Raw genomic sequence first — 14,130 nt, 5'->3', positions numbered from 1 at the left:
ACAGAAAAATAAAGCAGTCACCCTGACATAAGCAGAGTGCTTCATCTAATCAGGACGAACACTGAGATTTTCAAGTTACAGGCTTAGTAACAAGCCTATTGATTTACTTACAAATAATATGTGAAAAAAAAACTTCATCTAAAAATCCCCACTGCACATACATAAGAATTTCAAAATTACAAGAAAAAAGGGAAGCAGTGCACTCATGCGCTCACAGTACACGTAACGAGGGACACGATGCTTTCTTGCAAATATCTGCAGCACTCTTTCATCATCTCACCGGGTTTTATTCACATGTTTCCCAGATGTAAAGAAAGCCAAGTGTGGAGATGCAACGCTGCATTGTAATATGTAGGAAAGAGTATGTGCTCTTAAAGAATGAAGGGTAGGGGTAAGTTACTTGTAAAACACAGATAGGAACTGAATGTCTTCATCACACAAGTACTTATTAAGGTACGTAAGAGTGTCACTCCAATAGAGCTAGATAAAAAATATGTATTTCCAAACAATTACAGTATTGATAATTATCGACCATGTAAGAAAGCTGAAAATTCTACAATTATTCCTTTGGGTGGCAAAGTTGTATAACTACCATTGAAAGGGTCCCTGCCTATAACATGCCAAATAAAATTAACCACTGGAAATGAGATGTCCTTCAGAATTATTAGAAAACTTTCTTCTTTAAAGCTTTGTTTTTTTAGTAGAAGAAGAAAACAGGTCTCTTTGTATGACAAATATCTTAACAAGTACCTCAAAAACCTCGTCATCAGAACCCCTCACCCTATATTTTTATTCTGTTCACATAAAGCAGTAAATAAGGTGCATTCCTTCTGCTTCTTAAGAAATTAGCATTTCAAAATATGCCACTTTCCCCTGAACTCCAAGCGTGTCTAATAATGCGAGAAGCAGATTGTCTTCCCTCGTTTCCTTAATTTGTTTCATCTAAAAGCAATTCACTCAACATCTTGTCGCCCTCTGGCAGCTTGGTTTACTTATCCGCACTTAATTTCTCATTTGGACCAAAACAAACTCTTCCAAACTGCTACTGACTGCTACCCGCGAGAGAAGAGACCCACAACACGTATTTCCTGGGGAGCACACAGGCACACACATGCATGGCCACAACACACAGAGCCTCACTCAGACCCAGACAGGCGCTTGTTTTTGCAATAACGGAGCATTCAACCCAGCTGAACTTTCCCTGCCAGGTGCGGCGGAGCAGAAACAAAAAAGAAGTCCCCAGGGGCATTTACAGTTTCCAATGGGTCACCTTAGTATGCGTGTTGCAATTATACCAGGGATGCACCCGAGCGCTTCTCTTTGTGCGGCCCTTTCATCTGGATCACTTTGTGTTCTGAACAAGTGAGGCTCGCCTTTGTGCCCCCAGAATTTCAAGTACAGAGTCACACTCGGAACAACAATGGCACACTAATCCTCGTGCTCTAAATGGGCTCACTTGTGGGTCTGACAATTCGACCGGGGAAAGGAGAGAAGAACGAGAGCAAGAGCTGGTGTAGCCTGAGACGAGGAAGAGGACAGCTGCAGAACTAATTTGGATTACATTCCTCGCAGAAATTCTGAAAGGGGCTTTTCGGCATAGCTCAACCGGAGCCGCACAGTTCATACCAAATTGCTACGGACCAGGAGCGCGGTCCTCCAGCGGCTGAACCACACAGACCCCCAGTAGGTCGTCTCGCAGAAATTCCTCTCGCCTAAGCCTGCATGTCAGTCGCAACTGCTTTTGAATGGGTCAACGTGCATAATCAACCCATTGAGGGAAAATATGAAGGGACTGGGAGTGGGCAGGGAGATAAAAAGGGATGTATCTAAGAGGCCGCTTGGAATCTCAAGTCAGTGCGATTCCCGAGGTGGCTGGAGCGCGGGACCTGGTATGCATGAAGAATTTCGGAGTAATTGGAAGGGTGCAAACAGCGCCCATGTGCCAGGCGAAGGTCATTCTGAAAGGCTCCAAGATTGTAACTTGTTATTTACTCGGCAGGGAGGGGGAGGCGGGGGCGGAGCGGGAAAACTATCGCGCGCTGTTCTCTTGGTGAGGTGAGGTCAGGGGGACACCGTCGGAGGCCTAAAGCTCTCCCCTTCGCCACTCCCGGCGGCTTTATCTCCTCAGGCTGCCTCCCACGCTCCCGCCAGCAGCCCCAGATGGTTGCGGAAATCTCCCAGGCTTTCCAAACGCTGCCCTCCGCCCCTGCCCTGGGCGCGTCAGACACCGGCTCTCCCTCACTCCTTTCCAGTCCCTGCTTCATCCTCAGGAAAGTCCTAATGTTGGAAACTTTGAGCGCCCTATGCGTGCAGGTGCTGCTGTCATTAGCCCTGCCAGCCGCGGCGCGCCAGCCCCCTGCGCAGCCCCTCGGGGTCAATTAGCCTTTTGCCTATCCAGGTGCCTCGGGCTCAAGCTCTCCAACAACCGCCCGCCGCACTCGGAGTGCAACCGCCGCGCCAGCCCCGGGTTAAATCAGTTCGCGCGACCGCCAGGCTCCGCAGCCCGGCCGGGCAGTAAACAGAGAAGTTGGAGGGAGACCGGCCAATAGCAAGTTGAACTACAGGAAGAACTCTTCCCAGAGCCAAATGCAGCCACCAACGGGAAGGCCGGGCTCCTGGCTCAAGTATGCCAAGCCTCTCTGCTTTATTTATTTATATTTTAAGAGGACAGGCAGGCAAGCAAGAACCCCTTGAGTCAATGGGGGGGTGAGGACTACAGGACGTTGGACAAGGCCCGGAATTTCAGGCCCGGGGCCGAAGCACATCCAGTCAGCCTTTCCCCCAGCTGCCCATGTTGGGCTCCATTAGTGTCTGACCCCACAAGGATTGGGCGACTGAGTGCGCAGCGGCCGCAGGCAGCATGCACAGGTACACAGCCTGGCTTTAGCAGCTGCACAAGCCAACGTCTCCAGGCTCTGGAACAGCCCAGTAGGCACCGCCCCGGGACCCCAGCCCTGCCCAGGCTCCGGCGGTGCGCGCTTCTCCGCCGCTTATTCCCTTGAGGGCCTAGACGGAAAGACTGTGGGTTTGGGTCTCCCGTGTCCCGAACAACAGGCACAACCAGGAGGGGTTCCTCTTTAGGCACCGGGAAAACACGCAAGAAAGAAAGACGGCGAGAGGGTGGAAGGGGTTGTGGGTGAGGAGTAATTTTTCACAATAAATAAAACACACGCGCGCCCGCGCAAACACGCACAGGGGTAAGTTTAGGATGGAGACTAGGGTAAGCAAGAGCCGGTGCAAGAGACCCCAGCCCGGGGGTTGGGGGGGTTGGGGCGTCCTTCCATGCCCAGGGGCGTGCGGGTATCGGGATGGGCAAAGAAAACGACCGAAACACCGAGCACGCCGGCGGCAGCAGGTTCAACTGCTGGAGCGCCAGAAGGACCGCGACCCACCTGACTGAGAAGCGCCGTGCCGGACGGTCCCCGCCGCCAGGAGAAGGCTCACCCAGACCCACAGTCCTGTCGCCAGCTTCATTTTTTGCAAGTCTCAGGTCCCGTGCTGACAATTACATGTCCAAATGGCATAGCCCCCTTCGGGCAAGCGGAGGCTATCCCCCAGTCCGGAGCGAATGGGGGCGCGAAGGGGCGGGCGCGGCGCGCGCAGTCCACCGGCTCCCAGCGCTTGCGACAGAGTCGGCGCCCGCAGGCCCAGGGCTGGGCTCCGCCGCGAGGAGTGGGCGCCGCGGGGCACGCGGGGAGCGCTCAAGGATCGTGCGGGCTGCTCCGGGCGGACTGTGCAGCTATTTCCCTGTGCGAGCTTCGCGCTCTCGCTCCCTCTTCACTTTCTCGCTCTCTCTCTTTTTCCTTGGTTGGTCAACAATAAAAAGGAAGAGGAGGGGGGAAAAAGGTTTCCAAAAAAAGTTGATTGCAAAGAGGCGGTAGGTTTCCGGCCTCTCCCCCACCAGCCGGGCTATGTTCGGCTCCCTTTTTCAGTTTTCTTGCACCTCCAGTCCAAATCGGGAGGCAAGAGGGGGGCGGGGGGAGCTTCTGGCTTCTCCCCCGAACCCGTCCTTTTTCCTGTCAGCTTTCCTCACACTTGTCCAGCGGCTGCGGTAATTAAAGCTCCGAGCGTCATTTTCAACGCTCCGCGGTCTCCAGCTGCAGCACCACAGAGAAATTAATAAGACTCTGGAATAAAAAAAGGGGGGGGGAGGGAAGGGGGAACCTGGGGTAGAGGGGTGGAAATAAAACAACCCTCCGCGCAACCAGGCAGGCTCGCCTCAGCCGCGCAAACCCCGCCCCTGCTCTGACCCAGCTGGCCACGCCCTTTCCCCCCCAAAGGGAATCTTATTGGCTCAGCCACTCCCCAAAATCCTCAGCCTCCGGAGTTGGGAAAACACCTGTCAGCGAGAGGCAACCCGGAGGTGTGGGGGCGGGGAAGCTGGATTTAAAGGGATCACCTGAATCCAGATACCGCAACACTGTCCTTCCCGCCCAAGCAGAGGACCAAAGCAGATGGCCCGCGAGAGGTTTGCTTGGAATACTTGTTTGTTTGTTTGTTGTTTTGACGAGAAAACGTTCTCTCCATCTCTCTCGGGAGGTAATGCACAGGCAGAACTTTACCTAGCAATAGGAAAGTTAATGGGGCTTGTGGCAAAAGCAGCTGCCCTCTTTACGCATTCTTGCTCCACATTTACAAGGTTAATTCAAGGAGCGGGTAAGGTAACTGGTAGCCTCACGCATCGAAGGTAGTCCTGGGGGGGATAACTTACCCGGTTCTCCACTTTCACCTTCCCCTCCACCATTGCCAGCTTCCCAGAGAAGAAAGACTGCAGCAAAGGAAGAATCAGCATTTGCACAGACACATCCTTTGACTTTAATGTTCTTAGGGACCTTTCTGCCCCCACACCCTCACCCCCCCATGCTTGTTTGGAGCTCCTTCTCATTATGCACATTGTAGTCCAAAGCTGCGGATTTGAATTTAAAGGGCTAACCATCATTGCAAGCCCTAAATATTAAGGAGGCCCTGTAGGAACATAATGGACCTCAAATGATGAGGCTTAATTCTACTAGTAGATGCAGCTAGACGAACCCCCTTGTTGCAGCCCTGGGAGTTACCCTCCCTAATCCTCAGGTCGCTGCCAGCCTTGGGATGCTGAGAAGTTTGTGAATCTAATTAGTGTATCCCGGGATTGGATCCTACTAACGTGCATACTCTTGCCTTTTACAGCCGGAAACTACGCAGGGCAGGGCTAGAAACTCGTGGGAGTGGTACGTTATCAGTGTGCTATTTACACTGGCATTCTGTGTATGAATTATTTTTGCTTTTTTGTTTTGTTTTGTTTCTCAAGAAACATAAAATATATAAATGAAAAGTATCAGGGGAACTCAAACCAAAGCATCCGTATCTGCTCTCCTCAGCTGCGACCTTCCTTTTCTGTCTCACATCTTTTATGTCTAGCCCTGTCCCTTAAGAATTTCCCCGGAACAAATAGGAAGAGCGGAGCCTGAAGCCTTCCTTTCCTAGACTCAGAGCAGATAACTGGCCCAGAGGAGCTGAGCCTGCTGTTTCCCCCAGAAGCAGCCTAGGGCAGGAAGAAATCACGCCAGCAGCCAAGGATGCTGATGGGCCAGAATGGAACTGACTGCTCACCTCTGTGCCCACTGCCCTTTGGGGGCGATCTTTGTTCCCATTTTTCATCAAGCTCCTTCTCTATTTGCTTTCTTTCTGTGTCTTTTCTTGCACCTTTTCTTAAGTCTACTTCAATCCCTTATAACGACTCTTGGGCCCTCTCCAGAGACTTTTAAAATGCCCATTTGGTGCCTAATAATAACAATTTAAGTGACACAACTTTCAAAATCAACAGGAAACTCCTTCATTTGGGGGGAAAAAGTCATTTTTTTTTATCTGACTTCTGAATTCTAATTGTGTTCTAAAGAGTGAAGAAATAAATTGTAGAGTTTGGCTTAAATTGGGAAAAAAACTTAAATGGCCTGCCTTTTTTTTTTTTCTGGTTGTGGACACTGTTACAGCTCCTACTTCTTGGCCAATTCCATGTATCTTCGATAACGGAAAGTTTGCTGTAGGCACTGCTCTCACTTGAAGCTTCTAGAAAAAATTCCTGAGAAAGGAATTTTCTATTAATATTCATTGGTTTAAGAAAACACTTGGTTTTATTACTTGACAGCCATTCGTAGTACCCACCAATGAAATTTTTCAACACAGCCACAGTTTGCTTATTGTTCTCTTGGTATCTGGCCAAAGGTAGGTATCTGAACAGGAGCCCCTAAAATGAACTAACCCTAACATTTCAACAGAAGCATTCTTTCATAGTGACTGGTCTACCAGCCAGGTCAGAGTCATACGATTTAGATATCAGACCTAGAGGTATAGACAAGTGGGTGTTACCCCGTGTAGACAAAGCCGGTGGACTAAGAAAGCAGAGGTCATAGGACAGAGTTAAGAATTCTTTCTGTGCTGACTCTCATTTGCTTCCCATGTGAACTGAGTCACCATCAAAAAGGAACATCAGAATAGGGAACATTTGCTACTTTAGGTGGGAAAGACATGCTAATTGGCTTTCAGAGGCAGAGATGGATCTGTGTATTTTGTCACTTTTGCAAGTCCTTTACAATAAACCTTATTAGTTAACTAAAATGTATTGCTGTTGCTTGAAGCTGAAAAAAACCCAGCTAAATTCATATATTACTTGACACATCACAAATAACACCTTGAACTCTCTGCAGAACTTCCTTTCCTATGACCTGCCTTCCCTCAGTTCTGTATTTTTAACTTGATCTGTCTCCTTGTTTTAACATCCCCTACTCCAGGGCTCTGGGATGAATGCTTCAACTACATGCTTTGGTCACTATTAACTTGTTAAAATATGGTCACTTCCACAGTCTTTCCCCTGGGATTTTTACACCTGAGAAAGAAAAGTTTGCATTCAACCTTCCACAGATAATTTTTGAGATCTAAAACTTCTACGTTTTCTGTGTGTGGATGACTAATGTTGAAGAGATGAGCTTGGGAAGATGATATTTATCAATTTCTCGTGACTTTTGCCTTAGTCTCCTTACCTCCATGCTCTCCCATCTCCATGCCTCTATAGTAATGGGGGTCACAGTAACCAACAAGGCCACTTCTTGGTTAGTTGCCCACAAGTCTGATATGCAACAGTTTGGCTCCTGGCAGTTATTCATAAACTCATACAAGCAACTGGGGCATGGCTAGATAAGGACGCTTGCGGACAGATGTGAGCATCTGTGTGACTAAGGTGGGTGTGTGACAATGTGGATGTGTGCTACAAATGACTGTGTTTGGCTGCATCTTTGTGTATGTCTAACCACTGCCACAGACACAATGGCAGATAGCTCCTGTGGCTGCAGCCTGTGCATTTGTCACCACCATTCTAAGTAAAGGATATACAAGCCAACAAAAGACTCCAAGCTGTTTTGTGAACCCGTCCGTATGCTGGGCTCTAAAACCCAGACATACACCAAGCTGCCGTGAGAATGAATGAAGCTTCCATTTCAAAAGAACAAAAGCCAAGATGGGTCTGCAGAGTATTCAGGCTCTATGACTTACTCGGTCATATCATCCTTTTTCCTGACATAGCTCAGTTTCATTGTTACCTGAAAGTAGAACAGTATGAAAGGCACAAAGAACTTCTCCAACTTTACTGAAATCATGTAAGTCGTTGTGCACATTGAAGACTGCTTCCTGCTATAGACTACACTTTTCAGTTTCCCTTCCCGGTCTCTCAACAATATTTCTTGATTGAAGCCATAACCCAAAACAGAAATATTCTTGTTCTGTGTTGCTTTCACACATCCCTTTCCTCACTTGATTTCTACCCTAACATAATTCAAGGAGAGTCTTGGAATGATGATGACAGAATGCTGCTGGTGGGGAGATGGAATGCCTTGAAATCAGAGTTCATGGTTGACTTAGATTCCCTAAGTTTGTCCCAGAGTCAGAGTTCATTTCAATCTTATGATTGCACCTAATTGTACCCCAAAGATCAGATTAGTATTTGTTGCTTAAGCCATTTTGTTATTGGCCATCTGGAACAAATATCAAGAAAAGGGAACTCTATCATAATCAATTACCTTTTCAAGAAAAAAATTTAGGTCATTTTAAAACATTTTATCTCTTGCCCATCAACTTCTTTTCATGTTATCTCATGATTTTGCACAGATCACTTCACATACCTTTGCCCCATTCCTCATTGTAAAGAGATGGTTATACTACAAGCTCAAACTTTTATAAATATATTGATTTACCATCAATTACTACACAGAAGTCATCACTGCCATACACTGCATCTCTTTCTTACATTTCTTCTTTTTCTCCAGTCACCCATATATAACCTATCCATCTGGGCCACATGCACAGACAAATCTTAAACTTGCGGTCTTAAGTTGGCTGACTGCTGCAAAAATACCACACACTCTGGATTTAAGCAGCACAAATCTATTTCTCTAGGTCTAGAGGCAGAGAAGTCCAGGATCAATTTGGCAACAAGTTTGATTCCTAGTGAGAGACTGACTTCGTTTATGGGTGGTGTTTTCTTGTTATAATTCTTGGTATAATTTCCTCACACTTGAGGGTGGGGAGGAGACATACACATATTGAGAGAGAGAGAGAGAGAGAGAGAGACTGCAGGGGGTGGAGATTGAAAGAAAGACACAGAGAGAAAGAACATTCATTTGTTCCTCATCCCATTTCTGATGTCTCCACTCTAATGACCTAACTGCCTCCCAATGAACCCCACATCCAAGAACTGGAGCTGCAATAGGAATTCTGGAGGACACATTCAGTTCATTGCACTGGCTTAGGAAAATAAACATATAAGCTCACTATTATGCTACTAACAAAGACTCAACGCTTCATATGTTTTCTATTATTTTAAACACGGAGAAAATGTGGTAAATAGCAATCAGTTTCAGAAGTACAGTGATCAATCAGATGAGACATACTGTTCACAGATTTTGTCTATTTGCTGTTTCCTTAGAACTTGAATTATAAGCATTGCTTTTAACCTTCTCAATTCTGCAATTCTCTGATACTTGGGTGGCATTCCATGTTTTCAGACTAAATAAATAAATAAAGTGAAATCCTTTGAACGTTTGTAACTGGTATTTGGACTGTTGGCCTAAGTCACCATTTAGAAGCCCTGCATTATATATCAGGATGCCTGGCCCAAATCCTGGCTCCCTTACTCCCCATTCACCTTTCTGCTTATGCAAAGAAGGCAGTGAAAAATGGCTCAAGTGTTTTGCACCTCTGCAATCCATATCCAAGAGTAAGTTGAAGTTCCAGGCTCCCAGCTTTGGCCTTGTGCAACCTCAGCTGTCGGCAGCATTTGGAGAGTAAACCACTAAACAGATCATTTCTCTCTCTCTTTCTCTCTCTCTCTTTCCAGCTCCCCTCTCTCCTTAGTTGTACCTTTGAAATAAAATGGAAATAGATATAAATTTTTTAATTCTAATATTTTTAAAAATATATACATTAACTAAAGAAATGCCTTGGAACCTGAGCTAACTTAATATACAAAGATAAATGTCTCAAGAACTTTTCTTGTTTTTATTGCTGTTTTCCTTCCACATACAAAACAAAAACAAAAGCAGAACAGGCTTCATTATGTAAGTGCCACGGAGTTGTGGCTAAACAGATAAATTGGTGTTGCCTTTATGTCAATGCATCTGTATCTATGAAAATTCTTATGAACATTCTGATGTGTAGCTAACACTGCAAAACAATTTCATCCCTGTGGACAGGGTGTTCCATGTAAAGATCTTCTTTTACCCTACTTCATTTATTTTCTTAAGCCAAGTTCTTATATTCCATAAAGATTTTTGTACACTTCGTTAGCAGAAACAGAAAATAAATTTCTAACTCAAACTAAAAAGAGTTTCCTTGTCTGCATGGTTATAACTAAATTTAATTATTCAGGTTAGTATTTAGACTGTTATTGTACCTGGCTGACATCTGAATCAAGATGAAGTTTATTCTTTTTTTTTTTTTTTTCAGGTAAGCGCTTACATTTTTATTGCCTCCTTTCTGCATTCCTAACTGTGTAAAGAGCTTGATCATGTTATGGTTAATACATCGATTTCTCAAAAGAGTCTGAAATTACATTTTGTCATACTCCCCAAAATGGATGTTATTCTGTCTACTATCACAAAGAGTCCTTAGAGTTTTTCTTGAACGCCTGCCAACTAGCCAACTAAACTAATCATGTAAGAGCCATGTACTTTGTTCTCCGGTCTGCATGGGGAGGGATGAATCTTTAAGCTTTAGTGGAAAGGTTCTAAGAGTTCAAAAAGGATCCTAAATTTGTTGAATACATTTCTTTAACATTTTAAGAGTCTGCTTCCTCCTTCTAATTAGTTACTTCTCCCTGAAACTCAGTTCCCTTTTCTTTCCTGTAGTTGTCCAATTCTGATTTCTACCCTTACCAAGTCTCTCTTCACCACAGTTCCATGAGATCTGACAATTCTTTTCCTGCCTCAAATGAATCACTGTTTTCCACATTCCCAGGTGATGTACCACAGAAGACATCCCATGTCCTAAAATATTTATTGCTGTGATATTCCAGTAGGGAAGACCTCAAAGAGAAGCTTCCAGCATTATGGATTTTGCAAAGACATATTTCTACAGAAGGTAAAAGTTAAACTGATCAACATTTATGGTAAGGGAGAAAGCACACAAGAATGAATACAGGACAGTATTTTCCTGTTTTTTCTGTAGAATGGTTATTCACTGATATTGATAGAGTGATCAATATCTCTCAATGCATGCCTTTCTTTTTAATTTGGCAGCAAGTTCGTAAGCACTGTAGGAAACCATAGGTTGGTTAGCATATCTTTCTTTCTGATATCTTACTCTAGCATTTAGGAAATCCAATCATTAATACAGTTTGAGTCACACATAGTTTTTTGATCATTTCGTTGGAGTTACAACAGTTTAGTAATGTGTGCCCACATCAACGGGATGCAACAAAAAGACAGGTATAAATAACTTTGTTTCTGATCAGTTTTATTAACAGCTGGTAATGTTTAACATGTTATGGAACACATTTCTACATAATTTCAATGAATATTGTCTCAAATGCACAGTCTATTTAAGGCCATTGTTACAGTATGTAATGCCATATTAGTGATTGATCATTTCTGATCTTCCATGATTAATTTGACTTGCATTTGAAATTTAACTACTTTGGGCACAACTGATAATATTTTATTTTCTCATATGAATTTTTACCATTAACAAACTTACACATTATAGGTATACATTCAAGAAAATTATGTTAAAGGTATTGTTGTCATGTCAGGTATTAATATTTATCTTAGTTAATACATGCATACAGACTCTACATTCTTTCCATGTAGCCATTTTGGGTAAACAGTGATAAAGAAAGAAAAATGTTCTTTGTCTAATCAAATGTTGCAAGAAAATAAAACCATGGTGATAATTTATTGTTGTTGATTAGATAGAATGGGAGAGCAGGAGAAGCTGGCTTCATACAGCTTAATGTGACTTTGCTAAATGAATACTTTCAGACAAATGGAATCACTACACGCCTTCCTGCATTTACTTATCACTCCATTTAGGAACTCCTTAACACTTGGGAGAAGATGTTATGCATCATATTTTTATAATGATAATTGTAAATGCTTCCTGTCTCTCTAGCGTATTTCTTTTGAAGATATTACTCTAAATCCTGTCATCATGTTTTCTACATCATAATTCTCACTGAATATTATTTAACAAGCATAAATCAGTTGTAGTAGTTACCAGTAACTCAATAAATAATTTGAATTATGTCTTAACAAGATTATATTTAAGCATAACTTTACTGCTGTATATGATGTATTTTCTGTGAATAGATGTTAACTAATAACATTTATATGTGTAAGTAGATTCATGTACTTAGTTTCACCCAAATTTTTGCTAGAAAATGCAAAAAAACACATCCTGTTTTATTTCTCTACATGAAATAATTAGCATTCTTTTCTTTTCCAGTTTAGTATGACACTGACATTTTAAAAATCCTAATGTAAATATTTCTGGAGTAATCTGATCTGTTCCCTCTACTCTTTCACAGACCTCTCCCTTGCAATATCAGTTTTTGAAATAAAAAAAATTAAATTTCATTTATTATGGAGAAAAAACAGGTAGTAGTTTACATAAGAATTTAGTGAGAATCTTTAAAATATCAAATATGTTTCACTACACTCTGAATACAGCAAATAACAATAACAAGGGTTTAATTACAAAGCTGATCAAGAGATTATAAAGACACTGAATTTTTAAAAATAAAGAAAAATGGAGAGGTTTTAGGTAATTAAAACTTTTGTGCAAGTATGCCAAGGTATTATACATTCAAACATATGGCTTGCAAAGGGGTTATCCTGAAAAAAATCCAACTGCTTGTTTTCTAAATATGATTAAATAAAGAATGGAAATTTATTAGTAATGTAAATTTGGCGCTTTAATTTTAAATCGCATATATGAAGTCAACACAGCTTGCTGATAAAAATTATTATTTCAAATATTGAAATATGAACTGTGGCTCTATCTGGGCTCAGTAAACAGTGACTAATTGTGTTGGCCGAAAGTTGTCCCGTCAAGACTGGGAGGTACTGATCCTCCAGCGATACTGTAGTTAGTTCCCACTCTATGCTCTCAACTGCACCTTAATCAGAAGTGTTTGCTACGCGCATCTTGTCATACAAAGCAACTATGGTTGTTCCTAAACTGACGTTATGTTTATTTATTAGGTCAACGCTTTACTCCCAAACCTTGTCTCATATTTTCAAACATTCTATTTTTAAGCAACATTCCAAGGGTACACCATAGTATTTACTACAATGTGCTTAATGTAAATGGAGAAGCTGGGTAACACTGCCAATCTGCAATGCAGTGCTTAGTGAATCTAAGCAATATTCCAGTGACTGTTCTTGCAAACTATTTTCCCCTGCAGGGTCTTTGTTAGGATGAAGAAGCCCTTCTAATAGCTTGAGGCCATGACATCTTGTTTGGTCTCACTCTGCAACATCAGCTGATAACCAATGGAAACTGCCAGGTGCAGTACACTGAGAAAAAAAAATAATCTTTTTATATAGCCGGTAGTTGAACATGAGATACACCAAAAACGCACCGTTAACCATTTACATAGTTCCTTAACTCCACCTGCTTCCACAAGCACAGTTGATGTAGAGGGATTGCAATCATCACAAAAAATGAGTCTTAGGGTGAATTCACAGTCAGTCATAGCATTACCACTCTTTAACTGTCTAATATTTAATTGCCATAGGAATTTCCATTTTTTTGACTTCTGGTTGAGCAACAGTGGCATCCAGTGGCCAGATAATTGTTTTCATGATTAAAATGTCACTAGCATTTTAGATTAACAGTACTGAACACTTCAATGCATTAAGCCTACATAAAGGAAATTATCACAAAAAACAAATCAAATGCCTTCGTTGCTGAAAAATCCCTGGATGAAATCTAGGTCATGATATTTGACTCTTACAACAACTAAACACAGGCCATCTCTCCAGCACTCCCTAGTAACTTCAACTTAGTGTACCTACCATATGTCTGATATATGGACTCAGCATTGGCCCTATTAATAAGCAGTAGCCTTGTTATGCAAGAAAATCTCCCTAAAATGAATAAGACACTGATCCTATAAAAAAAATCTCACAAAATGAAAAGCCAGAAATCAACAGTTGATAACCTACTCAAGGTTCATTTTGTACAAATTTTTCTGATGTCCCTGTGTTTTCAATATTACCCCTAATCGTTGCACATAATCAATGGGGAACATCTAGAAGCTGGTAATTATTATCATGGTATCACAAACAGTCAGGATACAAAAGGTTTTTTATCTTCAGAACTTTCACTTCCTGACAAGCCCAATAAACCAGTGAACCTGAGGATGCTACCATCCCAGGGTCTACGAAGCCTCGATGTGCGAAATGAAAAGCTTTCAGCATAGTCTCTGGCCTCGAGAAGATGCTTGAGGATGAAGTAATAAGAAACGTTAAGTCCTACATCCAGATTTTCTGAGTTCAGATCCTGGTTCCGGCACTTACAAGTTCTGTGTTTTCCCATGTGTAAATCGGGAGCAGTAATACGGATAGCACATTCAAATATTGTGTACAATACCTGGCATAT

The 14,130-nt window shown here is 42.8% G+C and overlaps 1 protein-coding gene across 4 annotated transcripts in view; it reads right to left on the bottom strand.

The window, feature by feature from the left end:
• LOC121168093 (receptor tyrosine-protein kinase erbB-4) overlaps positions 1–3,502 on the bottom strand; it is a 984,643-nt gene extending 981,141 nt beyond the window's left edge. For 3 of the 4 annotated variants that reach the window (XM_040997859.1, XM_040997862.1, XM_040997860.1), the window contains exon 1: positions 3,393–3,501. In XM_040997859.1, coding sequence (XP_040853793.1) covers positions 3,393–3,474 — 82 coding nt within the window. In that variant the 5' untranslated portion in view covers positions 3,475–3,501. Of the gene's footprint in view, positions 1–3,392 lie in introns of all 4 variants that reach the window. The other variant, XM_040997858.1, reaches the window with a different exon arrangement.
• Positions 3,503–14,130: the final 10,628 nt, after the last annotated feature.

Source organism: Ochotona curzoniae, unplaced genomic scaffold (assembly GCF_017591425.1).
Source record: "Ochotona curzoniae isolate NIBS_2020 unplaced genomic scaffold, NIBS_Ocur_1.0 patch56, whole genome shotgun sequence".
Classification (NCBI taxonomy): Eukaryota; Metazoa; Chordata; class Mammalia; order Lagomorpha; family Ochotonidae; genus Ochotona; species Ochotona curzoniae.
This window is presented reverse-complemented; position numbering and strand designations above follow the sequence as displayed.